At 38.2% G+C, this 19,817-nt stretch overlaps 1 protein-coding gene across 1 annotated transcript in view; it reads right to left on the reverse strand.

Moving 5' to 3' along the window:
• The window catches only part of LOC126176786 (dedicator of cytokinesis protein 1), a 475,112-nt gene that overhangs the window by 298,055 nt on the left and 157,240 nt on the right, over positions 1–19,817 (reverse strand). The window contains exon 16 of the mRNA XM_049923958.1: positions 13,459–13,633. Within this exon, the coding sequence (XP_049779915.1) occupies positions 13,459–13,633 (175 nt within the window). The remainder of the gene's footprint in view (positions 1–13,458; positions 13,634–19,817) is intronic.

Below are 19,817 nucleotides of genomic sequence, written 5' to 3' on the forward strand. Positions count from 1 at the left end.
CCCATGTTTCCTGCTTACTTTATTCATTATCTTCGAGATCATTTATGGAAAAGAAATATTTAAATTCTGACTTATCTATACCTATGAACCCATTACCAGGCCACCCAGGAGACAATGTAAAGTACTTACCCGATGAAAGTGCTGATGAATAATGTTACAGCATGAAAATTACAATTTGCTTGAGATTTCAAGAGCTGTTTTGTCTTTCTCTACTATCGACCAAAACACAGAATGATGATTCCATATACAGAACAACTTCAAGTATTGTAACATACAGCATTATTTAATACTGTTGCTTTCAGGAAGAAAGAAAGAAAGAAAAGAAAAGAGTGTTAATTGTGCGTTTATGGATGGTCAGTGTCGGGATCAGTGATTACGATTCCAGAAATAATTGATTGGGTGAAGTTCAATTGCACACAATCATGCAGGGCAAATTATAACCTTGAAATTGGTCGTGGATGTATGCAGGTCAATTTCATGACAGGCTAGTAAGTGTCACGAGTGTGTCGCGGTATCAAGACTGCTTTCGCGCCGCCGATGATTTGCTTTAAACTCGCAAAAATGCAATTTACGCCAATTCTTAATTGTCGCGAAAGGGTATAATATTTGATAAACCATTGTGGAGGATGTAAGTTTGGATAGAAAGATCAGTTTCAAAATCCCATTTAAATCCTGTTGAAAAAGTAGCCTAGCAACCCAAAAGCTCATACATGGTTATCAGCAGAAACATTGTACTATTTTTCACGCACACGTTTACACTCTACATCGAGGTGTGGATGATTTCTGGGCATGAAATAAACATTTGAAAGCATTTGACTAAATAAAAAGAAAAATATAAAGAAGTTTATTAATATATTTTGTTATTTCATGAACAGTGATATTTTCTTAAAGTGGTGTAGAGCCTTACGTATTATTAATATTGTGACAGACTTATCGCAAGTGCTCTCGTTACAAGTAGAGTTTCGCGCCTGATTAAGAGTAGCTGGTTCTTAAAGTCTCAAAGGTTAAGTGAAGAATAATATCATACTTAAATAATGCAGCATCGAAATGCACTATCTTGATACTATATAAAGCTAGCTATTCCGGATCAGGTGATACCGTGGCCGTGTAGTTGTGTGTTGTCGACAACAAATAGGTAAACACTAACATAGTGTTTCTCAAGCTCTGATATCGACGAGGGAAAGAAGAGACGACAACGACTACATGCACGTATACATATACAAACAGTATACGTGGCGCCTTACAATACAACACAACGGACATCATGGTATACACGGATCCTATTATCCCTAGATAACGAAACTGTTCAATAATCATTATCGATGTAAATGTTCAAAGTGAACGCTCACCAAAATTTGATGTTAATACTCTTAATGCCACGCTAGTAATGGTGGAAGGTCTGTCCTGCGGCAACACGTGAAAATACGTCATACGCAAACTGAGAATAAATCACTGAGGTCCTTCCGCTATTAACACATTACCACAATGTTAACTCATTGCTATGTGAATACCGAGTTACGTAATATGGCATCCAAGGTCATTCCTTGCAACTGCACAGATGCGAAGCGGCTTCCTACACGGAGTGCACGCTGATACGAATCTAGAAGAGAACTGGGGCCTGAATCCAGCTCACAGCGCTCTTATTTATGTAGCCGCGGTGGGGACCGCTGAGAGCGCAGCCGATAAAATTTGCCTTCCTGACTAGCCGTTCGGGTTAGTAGAGCACCACTTCAAGTTACTTAATAATTAATTGCTTCATTCGCTGAAGGCCGGTGAAGCTCTCAATTTAAATGTGCAATCAGCACACAGTTAAGTATCTATAATAAAATTCTGATGTGGCTGGGTTAAATACTTTTGGCGAGAGAATTATTTTAGTTGCACTGCACACAATGGATGAGCTCTGAACTTGCCCTTTGGAGAGACGCTACAGCTATAGATTTATAGCTACCTTTGAAAACTTCTGACATCTTTGTTATTATAGTGTATCTCCATTCTACCTTAATGTAAACATCCTTGCTTTATCTAATCACTTACTTAATCTATGTTGCTTCCGTACTTTTAGGACACAAAAACAGAAAATCATGAATTTCAACAAAATTATTACTCCGAGAGATCCAGCATGCTGTTTCCATTAAATTACAAAGAAAAAGGAATTCGATATATAAAGTTTGAAGTTTCTAGCTCCTTCCTGTTGCGCCGATGATTTTTAAGTAAAACATCCAAATTTCGAAAACTGTCAAAGTTACTAAACTGAAAGTTAACACATTATCATTTTAGCATCACTCCTGACATGCTATTAACTTTTCAGATTATTTACTTTACTTTTAAGGTATTGTGCAACATTCATGACATCATAGCTAGTTGCAGCGGACTAGGCTGGCACACAATGGAAAGCATATGAATTCTATATGGCGTGAGTAGGCTGCTTCCCTACACTCCCAATTGCTATAGTATGGCCCACACACAGTACTGCCAATGACAGAATGTGTAGACATCACTGACTCTTCAGTCACAATATCCATCAATCAATTAAGCCAGCCTTTACTCTAGATGAGACTCACACCAGTTCATAATTAGCACTGAGACACTCCCTATGATCTGCGTCTGATTCCAGGAAGTCACTGGAAACATCAAGCCTCCCAACGTAACAATCTCTGCCTCCAAATAAACCTGCAGTCACCACTCATTCTGGGCATCACAGTCTTGACGCTTGGGGAGAGAGGAGTGATGTAAACAGTAAACTGTCTGCAATACTTTATGCATATTGTAGAGTCTTTGATCATTGATGTCATCCTTGCACTTGAACAAATGCATGACATATAGACATTATTTGTAACTGGCTGTTATGTTATGCCATTAACTACTGTATTCTGTAATGAACAAGCAATATTTCCAAACAACAGGAGAAACCACAGAAAAGGAGGTGGCCTAATCTGCAGAAGAAAAACTGATCCTTGAGGTTTTCAAACTTAAAAGCTTCAATACAAAGAAAGAGCCTCAGATGATAAGTAATGGAACAGAACTAACTAGACGAGTCTATATTCTATATTTCTATATTTTTGTTTTAACAAATATTTCTCACATCATACAAAGTTTTCTACGTCATTTTAGAATGGTTTATTTTTATCTACATTTTACCCCCTTATGACAATATTCTGAAAAGTGTGAAAAGTGCAGATTGCTACTCACCATATAAAGGAGATGTTGATTCACAGATAGGAACAACAAAAAGACTATCAAACAAGTAAGCTGTTGACCACATCTGCCTTGGCAGCCAGAGACAGTGGTCATCTGTATGTGAGTTGCTTTTGCGTGAGTGTATGTATGCATGTTGTCCAATTCAGAGGAAGCTTACTTGTTTGGCAGTCTTTTTGCTGGGCCAATCTGTGACTCAACATCTCTGATATATGGTGAATAGCAATCTATCCTTTTCATAATATTCTCATTATTCCATCCCGGATTTTCCACGGAATTCACTTCCTTACTTTTTTTTCCTCCTCCCTCACATCTGCTGTCTGCCTTCCTTCATAAGTGGATTACTTTTACAGCCAAAGTTAATGTATACTTACTCTCTTCACAAACACCCCTATTTCAATAATTTGTAAGTAAACACTATTATTAGTTCCCACATGAAAGACTGCAATATAATCACATGACAGTTTCATTTTAATATACACATTCAAACATGAAACTTACATGCCACAATTAACACAGACTGCTAAATAATACATGCATACTTTCACCACAAGACAATCAACAAAAAAACATAAGCCCCAATACAAAAGACGAATGCATATTGTATGCAGCACGTGAAGACAAATTGAATAACTTAACATGTGTTTAAGTTATATACACCAGCCACCATAAATTTAACATGCTCCCGAATTAAGTCTGCAGGTCACAATTTTTTCGTAGAATTTTTAAAGCAAGTATTCACATTTTTAGTGCCACTTTCTTGTTGTAATTTTTCTGTTTATGTGATAATTATAAGTAAAGACATTTTAAATTTTGTTTGAAGCAACAGCATATTATTCACATTAGCTAATAAGCACATTTTAGCTCTTTGCAGTAATAAACACAAGACTTTTAAACTGATAACAAAGCCATGTTAGGATAATAAAAGAGGAAGTGCACTATTTTCTGTGTCCCTTTATACCTGAATTATTCAAATTTCTCTGTTTCATTTGTGCATTCCATGAGAGAGCAGGCATGATGCTAATGAGTTGCCAAGGTCATGGGAACTATGGACAGCAAGCATAACATTATACACAAAAAGCAATCATTATGAACAGTAACATATTTCATCTCAGACAAAGAAACTTTGCAGATGTGCTGTAAAGCACTAAGGTTATATACAATAGAATACCACTTATCTTCTACAAAAGGAAGTCAGTTTTTGTTCCCACTGAAAAACATAATCCCGTCGGCTGCATGCCTATTTAACAGCATTCCTTTATAAATTAGAGGACAATCTGACAGAGTTTTCATAGTGTGATTTGTGAAATGAATGTAATAAAGCACATTCACAAGGAATGGCAACCTTAATGAAAACTTAAAACACACTGTTATTACAACTACAACTGGACACAACATTTTTCTCCCTTTCTATTGTTCCATTATTATTTCAAACTATGTGTAGGTCAGATGTTTATACAATACAACCCAAATAATGGTGACAATTTAAGTTACTTTTCAATATCTACAATCAATGGGCATACTACACACAACAAAATTACATATTTACTGTAAAATGTTGAACCCCTATATATAAACAAACTACTATAGAACTTCATGAAACATTCTTTTAGTTGTGTAACACTTTGTGCACTACTAAAAGGTAAGTTAACTTTATCAAACAAGTGGTGGACTCAAAAACACTTAAAACCATGCTCTAGCTAGAGCTACTATAACTATACAGTAATCCAGGGGAAAACTTATACAAATATCAGAGATAAAAGTTTGTTTAACACAACACAGAAGTAATTGTAAAACAGTATCACAATCCTTACACACTAAAATTCTGAAGGGTGGGAGGAGAAATGGGAAAGATTATCGAGTGTGCCTACAACAAATCAATGGAAAACATTCATCCCAGTAAAATATGCAGATACACTCCAAATTTAAGGTAAACAAGAATCCCGGTATCCAATAAAGTGCTTCTGATTCTTGTATAGAATGTGGAAAAGTGCAATAATTTTAACTGGTTGTATAAAAACTCCTTTAAAAAGTGCAAGCTGCCTATCACCGCTAATTGTCATTTTTCCCCGTGTCACCTTCCAACATGATCCTAAAAGTGAAACACTTTTTAACTTTTACTTTATTTTTTACTAGTATATGTGATTTCTTTTCCCTTTCTCAGTCTATTTCTTTTAAGAAAGAAAGAAAAACTGTTTAACAACATGCATCTTTCCAAGACAATAAAACAGCATTCCACGTGCAGCATCATTCCAGAAAGTTATTACAGTCTATGAGTGAACTAGTTAATGCAGTTTCCTCTTATTATGGTGCAACAGATACCAGAAAGCTGCTGTTCTTTCTTAGAAACATAGCAACATTCACAGTCTGTACAGAAATTTATTAGGTTATTCCTAAATTTTAAAATTTTCTAAAAATCTCAGCAAAGAAATTATGCAATGGATGAAAACAAAGGCAGACTCCTTAAGTTTCTAGAACATATTTTGCAGTTGTCTGGTCTGTCCATCTTCAGTAATACAACACAGATACATGTGACAACCCATTTCATCCAAAATGAACGTAAGCACATCTTGTCAACAATTTCACTGCATCAGTAACATAGTTACGAAGACCCAAGGATTCTAAATTGAATGGAAGTACATTGCTACTATCTTCCACAAATCATCACAAAAGAAAGTCACAAGAGCTAAATGTGGATACTCGTAGATATTGTTGCCCAAATGTGGTATCAGGCATTTTTCTAAGACATTCTATGAAGTGGATCTTCTGTTGAAACAAAATATAGATATAAAAATGGACTTCAGAACATGTTTTGAAATTTTGCATAGAACATGCACTCTATGCAGTATCTGTATACAAGGTGTGTAAGAAAAGTAATGAGACTGACAACACTACCAGTCATCTGGGAATGCTGTGTTGTTCCACTTGTGTAGAGATTAGATTAGATTAGATTTACTTTCATTCCAATTGATCCGTAGTGAGGAGGTCCTCCAGGATGTGGAACATGTAGATTGGCGTGTTCACCCCTTCCAGACGTTCTGTCTGAGTTTCAGCTCTGTACAGCTATCACGTGATTTTTTAGAGTGACATTAGTGAAGTTGTGTTTTTGTTGTGTCTTACGAAAATGGAACATCAGAATTTAGAGCAATGTTATGCCACCAAGTTTTGCATTAAACTTACAGAACCCATGAGTGTGACATTTGAAACATTGAAACCAGCCTATGACGAACACACCCTATCCAGAGCACAAGTTTTTCGCTGGCACAAATTATTTTAGGAAGGCCAAGAACATGCTGGAGCTGAACCACATTCATGGAGACCTTCAGCTTCAAAAACCAATGAAAACATTGGATGTGTGCATGCTCTTGTGGGTTCACACCAATGTTTAACAATATGGGTGACGAGTGAACTGTTAAACTTAAAAACTTTCACCATACATCAAACTGAAAGGCTCAGGAAAAGGGTGAATCGAGTGAGGCCGGACATTGCAGACAAGTGGATGCTGCATCATGACAACATCCCATCACATGGCCACTTCAATCATGGAATTTTTGACCTCAAAGGCATGCCTGTTGTTCCACAGCCCCTCTATTCACCTGATCAGAGTTCTTGAGACTATTTTCTTTTTGCAAAATTGAAAAATGTCTTAAAAGGATGTCATTTTGGGGTTCTGGAGAACAACATTCAAAAGAATGTGACCAACATGTTTAACAGCCTACCAGTTGAAGTCTTTCAGTGCTGCTACCAATACTGGGAACAATGACTTTGCCCGTGTATAGCTGCCACAGGGAACTACTTTGAAGGGGACAGTACTGTTGTTTGAAGAAAATTAAAACTTTGGTAGGTAAAAAAAAAAAAACGGTCTCTTTTCTAGACACCTCGTAAACTCTGTGATCCCTTGAAGCTTTGTGATGACTTTAAAGTGTACATGCTTCATTTCAACTTCTCGTTGTTTCGGTCTTCAGTCCAAAGACTGGTTTGATGCAGCTCTCCGTGCTACTCTATCCTGTGCATCTTCATCTCCCAGTACCTGTTGCAATCCACATCCTTCTGAATCTGCTTAATGTATTCCCTCAAAATGATAAAATATTGTATCGCTGTTTAATCCTATATGCCAGAACAATCATCAATTCTTACATCCCTTGCATTTCAAAATGGACATTCAAACACTAGACCGTCCACATTCCCTCGCAAGAAAGACAATCAAACTGCTAATCTCCTCAAGCATCCAGCCAAGTCAGGTGGTCAAATTTCTATGATCTTTCAGCCATGTACTCCTTGCCCACTGTCAAGTGGTAACTGAATGCTGTGCAACTGATGTTCATTGTGGCTGTTGTTCTTGTGGTCTTCAGCTCAAAGAATGGTTTGATGCAGCTCTCCATGTAGCCTATATGTGCAAGCAGCACCAGCTCTGCATAATTACTGTAACCCACAAGCCTTTGAGCCTGTTTACTGTATGCATCCCTTATTCTAGCTCTGCAATTTTTATCCCAAACGCTCACTTCATTACCAAATTTATGATTTATCCATTCCTTATGAAGTGTCCTACCAACATGTCCTTTTTTTTAACCAAACTGTACCATAAATCCTTGTATGCCCCGTGCAATTCAGGACCTTCAATTACTCGATCTACCTATCTAATCTTCTGCATTCTGTAGCAACATTTTTCAAAAGCTTCTATTCTTTACTTTCCCAACTGCTTATTGTCCATGTTTCACTTGTGTACAAGGCTACACTCCAGACAACCACCTTCAAAACATACTTAACACTTACATCTATATTCGATGTTAACAAATTTCTCTTTTCCATAAATGCTGCATTTATATCTTCTTTACTGTGGCTGTCATCGGTTATTTTGCTGCGCAAATGGCAAAACTCATTTTTTACTTTTAGTATCTCATTTTGTAGTCTAATTTCCTCAGCAGTGCCCAATTTAATTCGACTACAGTCCATAACTCTTGTTTTATTTTTGTTGATGTTCATCTGATAACTTCTCCTTCAAGATACTACGCATTCCACCTAGTCACTCTTCCACGTCTTTTTCTGTCTCTGATAGAATTACAATGTCATCAGCAAACCTCAAAGTGTGTCTCTCCCCCCCCCCCCCCCCCTCTCATCCTGAAATTTAATTCACTCTCCAAATTTTTCCTTCGCTTCCATTACTACTTACTTTGGGTTCATGCTGAATAACATCAGGGATATGCTACAATCCTATCTCACTTCTTTCTCAACTACTAACTCCCTTTCATACCTCTCCACTCTTCTAACTGCCATCTGCTTTCCACACAAGTCGTAAATAACCTTGCACATTCTGTGGTTCATTCCTGCTACCTTCAGAATTTCAAACAGTGTATTTCAGTCAACACCGTCAAAACCTTACTCTAAATCTACAGATGCTATACTTGTAAGTTTGTCTTTCTTTAACCTAGCTTCTAAGATAGGTCATAGCGTCAAGTATTGCCTCGTGTGTTCCTATATTTTCCAGAACCCAAACTGATCTTTCCCAAAATCAGCTTCTATCAGTTCTTCCATTTTGCTGTAAATACGGTATCAGTACTTTACAACTTATTTAACTGATAGTCTGTCAATATTCAAAATTTCAGTAACTGTCGTTATTGGTACTGGTATTGGTATTGAAATTGGAATTACTCCATTCTTCTTTAAGTCTGAGGGTACTTCATCTGTCTTACATATCTTTCATTCCAGGTGGACGAGTTTTGTCACGGGTGGCTCCCACAAGAATCTCGATAAATCTGGAGGAATGTCATTTACTCCAGGGGACTTTTTTCAGCTCGGGTCTTTCAGCACACTGTCAAATTATTCTCGCCGTATCGTATCTCCCATTTCATCCTCGTCTACTTCATCTTCCCTTTTTGTAATATTATCTTTTAAGTTCATTTCCCTTTTATAGCCTTCCATAAATTCGTTTCACCTTTCGGCTTTCCCTTCTTTGCTATATGGACTCTTGATATTAAAACAGTTGCTTCTCTTTTCTATCTGCCTGTACACATCTATCTTTCCCCTACTTGTGCCTGCTTCTACATCCTCGCATTTGTCCTCTACGCATTTCTGCTTAGCCATTTTGCACTTTCTGCAATTTCTGCAATTTCATTTTTTAGACATATATATTTCCTTTTGCCTACTTTACTTGCTGCATTTTTATATTTTCTCCTTACACCAATTAAATTCAATATCTCCCCTCTTATCCAAGAATCTCCACCTGGCCTTGTCTTTTTACCTATCCAAAACACTGCTGTAGCCACTATTTCATCTCTCAGACCTCCCCCATTTGCCTTCTACTGTATTTTTTTCCCACTATTCCAGTCTATTATTGCCCAACGCTTCCTCCGAAATTCTAGCAATCTCCGGATCTTTGAATTTATCCGAGTCCCCTCTCCTCGGTGTTCTACCTGTTCACAATTCCTTTGGGTGTAACCTGCAGTTCGTAACCAATAAATTGAGGTCAGAGCCCACATCTGCCCCTGGATATAGTGAGTGATTATCTTATACAGACAGCTATGTTATTGACCGTAATGTCAGGGGCATTCAGTCCACTGTCACTTAAGACATTGTTTCTCGCATGCATCTGCCGTAGTCAATACAACCTAAGTGCTTTCCAACACTACGATCTCAGTTTCTTCTTTTACAACACTGTGTCTGACAAAGATAATACAGACATCATCTTGGAACGTGCAGAGAATGATGTGAAATTTGAACAGTGAAAATTCCCAACGACTGCATATTCGTACGCCACAGTAGCTGTACAAGTAAATAGGTCACGATCGTAATGTGCAGAAAATGCAATAGTGATTGACCAATAAACAGAACAGGTCTAATTGCTAAATCACCAAGTGCATTTCCTCTGTTGTAATAAAATGCAATTTTGTGGAACAAGGATGGTATAAAAGCAAGTCCTACATCATAACAATACTCATTACAATTGATATCTACACATTATCAGAGTAACACAACACGCACCTACATTGCTGTAGATTTTGCTTCAGGAAAGTGGCAAAGCAGCCTCACAAACCAACTCCAATGGATTTGAGATGTATCGCTTCAAACCGACAACAAATTTCAATCGTGGTTTTGAGGCTGAAAAGTTTATCGATAGGTCTCCTCATAATTACCTGGGTGAACGAGACCTCAGGTCTGAGGAAGGAAAGAACATTTGAAGAGCGCAATGTCTAGTAATATTCAGGGGTGTTCAAACCTACCTTCGCATGTAGGACAGCTTTGTGTTTAAAATTTCAGTATTAAATACAATTCTAAAACAGTTATCTGCAGCATCAGCTGAAAATCCTGGAAAGTTTTCATGAGAACATTTAATCATCAGTTAAGTGGCATTCCAGATAGTAGATATTATTACTCTGCCAAAAGAACTGAAGACCTGTCCAGGGTGGCAACATCATTATGTTGAAGCCCCAAAAATACGGAGGTGATGTAGTAACAGCATAAACTCAAGAATTCTTACAAGAAGAGTGCTACAACATGCTACATGTCTATACCCCAAATTCAACCCTTTCCAGGAGCTGTCCTAATCACAGTCAGGTACTGGCTATACCAGTGCGTAAGTGGGACTCTGTTATTGTCCTGAAAGCTTTAAGAATTCCTCCCCAAAAATATCATTACTATTTCACATATAACATTATCAAATGAATCAGTCGAAAACAGAGAGGCGATAATTTCATAGCCAACTTTGAAACACTTGTATGAACAACAATCTGATTTATTCCAAACTACAATCCTAGATAAGAATCATTGGAATATTGAGCTAACTACTGTCACACACTATTATGGAAAAATAATAAGCTAATCAATCTGAAAGCTCTGTCACCTCTACATATCCCATCAAAAGGAAATTTCTCAGTTTTTGTAAAATAGATCCAACAACACAGTAAGACAGTAGCTTTCCAAATTTAATAAGTTATTCTTCAGTAAATGACTTCAGACAGACAGCATATTCTGCATACTATCAGGCTAATTCCAATCCTACTGCTCTTACATGGAAAGTAGGTACTCTTATGAGCATAGCTGACTTGCCCTAAGTTGTATGTTTTATGGAAAACTACCTATGTTATATCATACGTCACTTGCCACTGGTAATTATGAAGCAGAAGCTATGACTTGTCTTCATAGTTCATCCAATCTTTTTTCTGTTCTTCTAAGGAATAATGAATATGGTAGAAAGGCAGATTTAGAATGCAGATATTCATTGGACTACTTCCTTCAGTACTTTCAGAACCTTCGTGTTTAAAAAACTGTAGACGCCAATCAGCCAGAAGCTGTCTGCATTTTATTTATTTATTTATTTTTGTATCCACTTATGCTTTTATATTGATAAAATATAAAAAATATCTACTACACATTAGTACTCAAATTTACTTCTCCTTCACATGGGGCAACTTGCTCCTTTTGCAGTTATGTTGCAATGAACTGTTTGAATGCCCATTAAGCTTCTCAATGGTCTCAATCACCTTTCGTGTGTTAAAAGTTTTACAGGGTGTCTAAATAAAATTTCAAGAGTAATCTCAGAACAAAAAAAATTATTGAATACTTTCATACATCAGACTAAAATTCTTCAAAATAGAGGCCTTGAGAATCCACACACTGCTGCCAACAAGATTTCCACTGCTGGTAAGCTCCCTGGAACTCGTTAACAGGATAGCCGATCAAAACACTCTCTGAAGCCTTTTGGACTGTTGTGACACTGTGAAACCACTTCCCTTTCAGGTATCTCTTCATTGGAGGAAACAAAGAGAACTCACTGGGGGTAAGGTCGGGGCCACAGAGTGGCTGTGGCAGCATTGCCATGTTGAACCGGGTCAAAACTTCGGTGATGGTGAAGCAGGTGTGAACGGTCGCATTGTCATAGTGGAGCACCCAGTCATCTTTCTTCTCCGGGCGGACTCCATTCCTCAAACAGTGGAACACTCCAGTACAATACTAACCATTGACAGTCTGTCCAGCAGGCACAAACTCTTTGTGGATCAATCGTTTTGCATTAAAAAAAAAAGCAATGTACACACGTGACTTGCTAATGCGGGCTATCTTCGGGTTTGGTGATGCGGAGGTGTGTCACTCTGAGCTTTGCCTCTTCGACTCTGGATCGTATTGGAAGACCCAGGTCTCATCACCAGTGGCCACACTGTCCAAAAAATCAGGCTCAGTTTGTAAACGTTCAAGCATTTCCAATGAAACAGCCAGGCGTCATTCCATCTGTCCATCCGAGAGCACTCTAGGGACAAGTTCTACACACATTTTTCCCATCTTTAGTTCTTCTGTCACCAGCTGAAACACAGTTTGGTGATTCAAACCCACTTCATCTGCAATCATTCTGATGCTGAGATGTCAGTCACTGTTTATAACTTGATGCACTTTGGCCAGATTTTTGTCAGTACTGCTCGTTGAAGGTCTTCCAGAGCATTCATCATCCTCCAAGTCTTCACCGCCATGTTTGAACCTCTTGTGCCGCATGAAAACCACGGCATGTGACATGGCGTATTCTTTATAGGCCTCTTGAATCATTTTGAATGTTTCTGTCCCAGTCTTGTTCAGTTTCACACAAAATTTGATCGAACACCACTGCTCCAAGAGGCACTGCATTTTGGATGCTCCAATTTCTCGACAACGTTTCAAACCACACAATCCCTGCACTTGCGATGTTTTCACTCCAGCGTTTTGTTGGTGAATGTCGATGCTTGGCTCTCTTAGCCAACACCCCCCACCATCTGGTGCAGGTTGTGAGACCGGTCTGCAGGCACACTGTTACTCAGGAAAAAAAAAAATCAGTCTTGAAACTTTATTTACACACCCTGTATGTACCTCTACTGGACTCACTAACTGTAGCCAAAACATTTGCAGGCATGTATTTATTCGATCATAATATCCCCAAATTTCTTCTTTCTGATAGCTAACGGGCCATCAATATTCATAACACATCTGCAGATGAATGCTGCTCAGAATTATTTCTTGACAGACAGTGATGTAGGTGAAAGATGATCTGTTGTTAATAAAGGCATCAACTTATATGGTACTTTATCATTCAACCCTTATGCAAACATGCAGTTTGCAGGTGCTTTCTCTATCCATTTCTAATTATATACCAAAACAAAAGCATAGTAAAAAAAAAGTCTTGCACATCATGACAGCTGGTTCCAAAAAATACAACGTTATTACAAAATTAAATCAGCTCAAATTAATCAATTGACTACACAAATTAAATTTCACTTTTATCAATATTCAGTGCCAAATGTTACTTACTTCATCTCTTGCTTCTAACAGCTCCTTAATCTGTGCTGTGATCACTGGCAAGAGAATTGCACGGCATTCTGACAGTAAGAATAATTTACTGTGCACAATGTCGTTTACTGTCATCATTTTCTGTTTTGTCAGACGGTTTGGTGGCAGTTTGTTGATAAGTTCTTTCAAAAGTTCACTGTAATGATATCAATGTGAAATCATCAACAAATTTAACAATTTTCAAGTGTATCAATTAGATAATAATAAAAAAACTGTTACTAGAATAACGAATACAATCAATTATTTATATACATTAACTATATCTTATATGTCAACAAATATTTAAACAGAAAATTCTCAACAAAGGTGTTAGAAATCTTCATGTGTAGTTGTATGTATTAACTTAAGTGTTTGACATCAGTATCAGTATTACACCATACTGTTTTTGGTACAATAAATTTCTTTTCGTTTCATATAACATATTTATGCAGTGAGCAATTAAAACTTTGAAACAAGGTAACCACGTTTACTTTTGTGAGCCTTCACATTTTTGTGGATATTTCTTTGGCAGTGCCATATCAATTGCTATGATTTCTGCAGGTAGAGTACACCACAAAGATTTTGTCACATCTTATTCAAGTTGCACTTGAGGACTACAGAAGTATTCATGAAAATATTTAGTCTACTATACTTCTATGGATTATCGTACAAATAATTTAGTAGTGTGTAGGATGTAATGATAATAATCCAGGTGGAAAATAAGAAGTCTAAGCCTGGGTTGAGGAAGGAGTGGTATCGGACAAATAACAAACACTGGAGAATGGTTGTGATATTTTTATCTGCAGTTCATACAACAGTGACATTTAACTTTCAATTATTTAAATGATAAAGCAAGGGTACATAATTACTCTGGTCATATCAAGGGAAACTTGGGATACAATCGGTTGCCTCCTCAGCACATGTCACCATCACTGTTAATTTTTAATCACAGATTAGATGTTGATTTGCAGAAAGGCTCTAAGAAAGGACAGTTACACATTAGTTTTCAGCCAAAGCATGGTCATGTGTGCATGAAGTGTGCTTGCTTGTGTGAATGAATGTGTGTGTGTGTGTGTGTGTGTGTGTGTGTGTGTGTGTGTTTCCTTTCCTGAAGAAGGCTTGGGTTGAAAGCTAATGAGTAATGTCTTTTTGTTGTGCCTGTCTGCAACTCAATGTGTCATCTTTATGGAGAGTAGCAATCTATCTCCTCCTTATATTGTAGTTGTCAGTTTATTTTCAAGTTTTACTATGGTGACTGTCAGACATTTCGTACCACTGAGAAGGTTACCAAAAGTTTTGGTTGCAACATTAAGCACCCCATTTTGTGCTGTAGACAATCTTAATGTGGCAAATGAGGGACTCTTTTTCTGGTACTGTAATTATGTACGTTACTGTTCTTTTTGAACTGTAGTGGATTATTTACAACAAACTTCATAATGGAATAAATATACTGTGAAGTAGTAGTCAAAATGCCTAATTCTTTAAACAGATTAGATTAGATTAGATTTACTTTCATTCCAATTGATCTGTAGTGAGGAGGTCCTCCAGGATGTGGAACATGTCAGAAAAACAACAATACACGACAAATATTTACAACTAAAACAAATAAGCTAATGTACCATTCCACAGGTCCCAAGTGGAATGATCGTCATTTTTTAATGAACATTAAGAGTCATTTTACAAATACTAATGCACTGAATTAAAAATAAAAAAGCTTTTTTTTATAAGGTAATGAACATGTAATACAACTACTGTAATACTTATTTACAATAAACACATTACTGCACTGAAATGGTGCAGAAGTTAGATTATACTTACACACACAAACACACACACACACACACACACACACACACACACACACACAAATTTTCAGTGAACACATTACTGCACTGAAATTGTGCAGAAGTTAGATTATACTTCCACACAACCACACACACACACACACACAGACACAGACACACAAATTTTCAGTGAACACATTACTGCACTGAAATTGTGCAGAAGTTATGTTGTACTTATATACAAATCAGTTGGTTTTACTAAGAAATTCATCAATGGAGTAGAAGGAGTTGGCCACCAATAAATCCTTTAGGCTTCTCTTAAACTGAATTTCATTGGTTGTTAAGCTTTTTATGGCTGCTGGCAAGTTATTGAAAATGTGTGTTCCTGAATAATGCACACCTTTTTGTACAAGACTAAGTGACTTTAAATCCTTGTGAAGATTATTCTTATTTCTAGTATAGATTCCATGAATTGAGCTGTTGGTTTGAAAAAGTGATATATTTTTAATGACAAATTTCAATAAGGAATAAATATATTGGGAAGCTGTAGTTAGTATCCCTAGTTCCCTAAACAGGCTTCTGCAGGATGTTCTTGAGTTCACACCACATATAATTCTTACTGCACGTTTTTGTGCCTGGAAAACTTTAGCTTGGCTTGATGAATTACCCCAAAAAATAATCCCATATGACATTATGGAATGAAAGTAAGCATAGTATGCCAGCTTTTTCATTTTTATATCCCCTATGTCTGACAAAATTCGCATTGCAAACAGAGATTTGTTAAGACGCTTCAGCAGTTCTGTGGTGTGCTCCTCCCAGTTGAATTTATTATCAAGCTGTAATCCCAAGAATTTAACACTGTCCACTTCTTCTATCTTCTTGTCATCGTATGTTAGACATATACTCTTGGGACACCCCTTACAAGTTCGGAACTGCATGTAGTGTGGTTTTTCAAAGTTTAGTGACAAAGAATTGGCTAGGAACCAGTGATTAATGTCCACAAATATTTTATTGGCTGATCTTTCTAAAACTACACTTGATTTGCTATTTATTGCAATGTTTGTATCATCGGCAAACAAAACAAACTTGGCATCTAGTAATGTTACTGATGAAAGGTCATTGATATACACAAGAAAAAGTAAGGGCCCCAAAATGGAACCTTGTGGGACCCCACATGTAATTAGTTCCCAGTTGGATGATGCCTGATAGCTTGATATATGTCTCTTTCCTAATAACACCCTTTGTTTCCTGCCAGAGATATAAGATTTAAACCATTTTGCAGCATTTCCTGTTGTTGTTGTGGTCTTCAGTCCTGAGACTGGTTTGATGCAGCTCTCCATGCTACCCTATCCTGTGCAAGCTTCTTCATCTCCCAGTACCTACTGCAACCTACATCCTTCTGAATCTGCTTAGTGTATTGATCTCTTGGTCTCCCTCTACGATTTTTACCCTCCACGCTGCCCTCCAATGCTAAATTTGTGATCCCTCGATGCCTCAGAACATGTCCTACCAACCGATCCCTTCCTCCAGTCAAGTTGTGCCACAAACTTCTCTTCTCCCCAATCCTATTCAATACCTCCTCATTAGTTACGTGATCTACCCACCTTATCTTCAGCATTCTTCTGTAGCACCACATTTCGAAAGCTTCTATTCTCTTCTTGTCCAAACTAGCTATCGTCCATGTCTCACTTCCATACATGGCTACACTCCATACAAATACTTTCAGAAACGACTTCCTGACACCTAAATCTATATTCGATGTTAACAAATTTCTCTTCTTGAGAAACGCTTTCCTTGCCATTGCCAGTCTACATTTTATATCCTCTCTACTTCGACCATCATCGGTTATTTTACTCCCTAAATAGCAAAACTCCTTTACTACTTTAAGTGTCTCATTTCCTAATCTAATTCCCTCAGCATCACCAGAATTAATTTGACTACATTCCATTATCCTCGTTTTGCTTTTGTTGATGTTCATCTTATATCCTCCTTTCAAGACACTGTCCATTCCGTTCAACTGCTCTTCCAAGTCCTTTGCTGTCTCTGACAGAATTACAATGTCATCGGCGAACCTCAAAGTTTTTACTTCTTCTCCATGAATTTTAATACCTACTCCGAATTTTTCTTTTGTTTCCTTTACTGCTTGCTCAATATACAGATTGAATAACATCGGGGGAGGCTACAACCCTGTCTCACTCCTTTCCCAACCACTGCTTCCCTTTCATGCCCCTCGACTCTTATAACTGCCATCTGGTTTCTGTACAAATTGTAAATAGCCTTTCGCTCCCTGTATTTTACCCCTGCCACCTTCAGAATTTGAAAGAGAGTATTCCAGTCAACATTGTCAAAAGCTTTCTCTAAGTCTACAAATGCTAGAAACGTAGGTTTGCCTTTTCTTAATCTTTCTTCCAAGATAAGTCGTAAGGTCAGTATTGCCTCACGTGTTCCAACATTTCTACGGAATCCAAACTGATCTTCCCCGAGGTCGGCTTCTACCAGTTTTTCCATTCGTCTGTAAAGAATTCGCGTTAGTATTTTGCAGCTGTGACTTATTAAACTGATTGTTCGGTAATTTTCACATCTGTCAACACTTGCTTTCTTTGGGATTGGAATTATTATAATCTTCTTGAAGTCTGAGGGTATTTCGCCTGTCTCATACATCGTGCTCACCAGATGGTAGAGTTTTGTCATGACTGGCTCTCCCGAGGCCATCAGTAGTTCTAATGGAATGTTTTCTACTCCCGGGACCTTGTTTTGACTCAGCTCTTTCAGTGCTCTGTCAAACTCTTCACGCAGTATCTTATCTCCCATTTCATCTTCATCTACATCCTCTTCCATTTCCATAATATTGTCCTCAAGTACATCGCCCTTATATAAACCCTCTATATACTCCTTCCACCTTTCTGCTTTCCCTTCTTTGCTTAGAACTGGGTTGCCATCTGAGCTCTTGATATTCATACAAGTGGTTCTCTTCTCTCCAAAGGTCTCTTTAATTTTCCTGTAGGCAGTATCTATCTTACCCCTAGTGAGACAAGCCTCTACATCCTTACTTTTAAGTACCTGGGCTCGACAATTGCTGCCGATGGAAATCTCAGTGTAGAAATCTCCAACCGCCTTAGCAGCGCACGGCTCAAATGGTGTTCCGTTACTGGAGTACTATGTGACAAGAAAATTCCAAACGGGCTCAAACCAAAAGTATATCGATCAGTAATCCGTCCAGTTGCACTGTATGGGGGCTGAATGCTGGCCTTCAACAAAGGAAGTAGAGCAAAGACTTGTCGTTATGGAGACGAAAATGCTTGTGTGCTCATCAGGATTAACATTGAATGACCATGTCACAAATAATGGAAGCTCGCAGGCTATGAGGTGTTGCACAGACAGTAGACAAAATGAGAGAAAGCCACCTACGCTGGTACGGGCATGTCATTAGAGCAGACGAGATAACAGTGGCAAAGACTAGTTTCAACCTAAATGTAAACAGGAAACGTCCAGCAGGACATCCAAGGCAGTTATGGCTTGACACCCTGCATGAAGACCTCAAGATCTCAGGCCTTCACCCTGATCAGGCTCAAGATTGCAACGAGCCAAAAAAGCAGACCCCGCCAGCACACGGGACAAATGCTAAGAAGAAGAAGAAAACTGTTATTGTTGTTTACTGACTACCATAAAAATTCATCAATGGAATAGAAGGAGTTGTTCAGGAGAAATGATTTTAAATTACCTGTCAGACATTTCATGCCACTGGGTAAATGATCAAAAATTTTTGTTCCTGCATAATGAACTCCTTTCAGAGCCACTGACAGCTCTAACATAGGGTAATAAAGTTCACTTTTCCCTCTTGTGTTGTAGGTACGGATATGACTGTTGTTCTCAAATTATGATTTCTACCGAGGCCAAGTTTCAAACCTGGGCCTCCTGCTCACTACGCAGATGCGCTAAACTCTACACCGCCCTGGCAAGGGCTTTGCACGACAGCGCGGACTATCCTGGCAAACCTCCCTCCTCAATTCAAATTCCAAATTCCCACTCGTGCCTCAGCCCACTCGGTACTCCCCCTACACTCCAACAGCATTGCAGAGGCTCTCCAACTCTGCTGGAACAGCACCTCAGCATCACGCGAAACGGGGCATCCTGCCTTAATACAGACATAAGTCCGTTAATCAAATTAAATGACACTGTTCCAGAGAACTTTTCAAGTTTCAATGATCTGTATCCCAGCCTCTTCCTCAATGCAGTGCTGTTCAAGTTTAGGAGGAACACAAAGTGGGCTAGAGTGTGGATGAGAATTCAGCTTAAAGGGGGAGGAGTACTAGGGTAGTCCACGCAGATGTGCAACGCCTCTGCACCAGGACGAAGTAGCGGTTAGTGCATCTGTCTAGTGAGCTGGAGACCCGGTTTGAATCCCAGTCTTGGTACAAATTTTTGTTCTTTGATTCAGTCTGCATCTATATATCACAGTTGTTTGAGATGGTCTCTAGGTCCATATAGTTTCATCTGATTAAAGCACTTATACCTGGGTTTCAGGCAGGTTTCCCCTGTTTCATTTGAAGCTGAGCT

Source organism: Schistocerca cancellata, chromosome 3 (genome assembly GCF_023864275.1).
Source record: "Schistocerca cancellata isolate TAMUIC-IGC-003103 chromosome 3, iqSchCanc2.1, whole genome shotgun sequence".
NCBI lineage: Eukaryota > Metazoa > Arthropoda > Insecta > Orthoptera > Acrididae > Schistocerca > Schistocerca cancellata.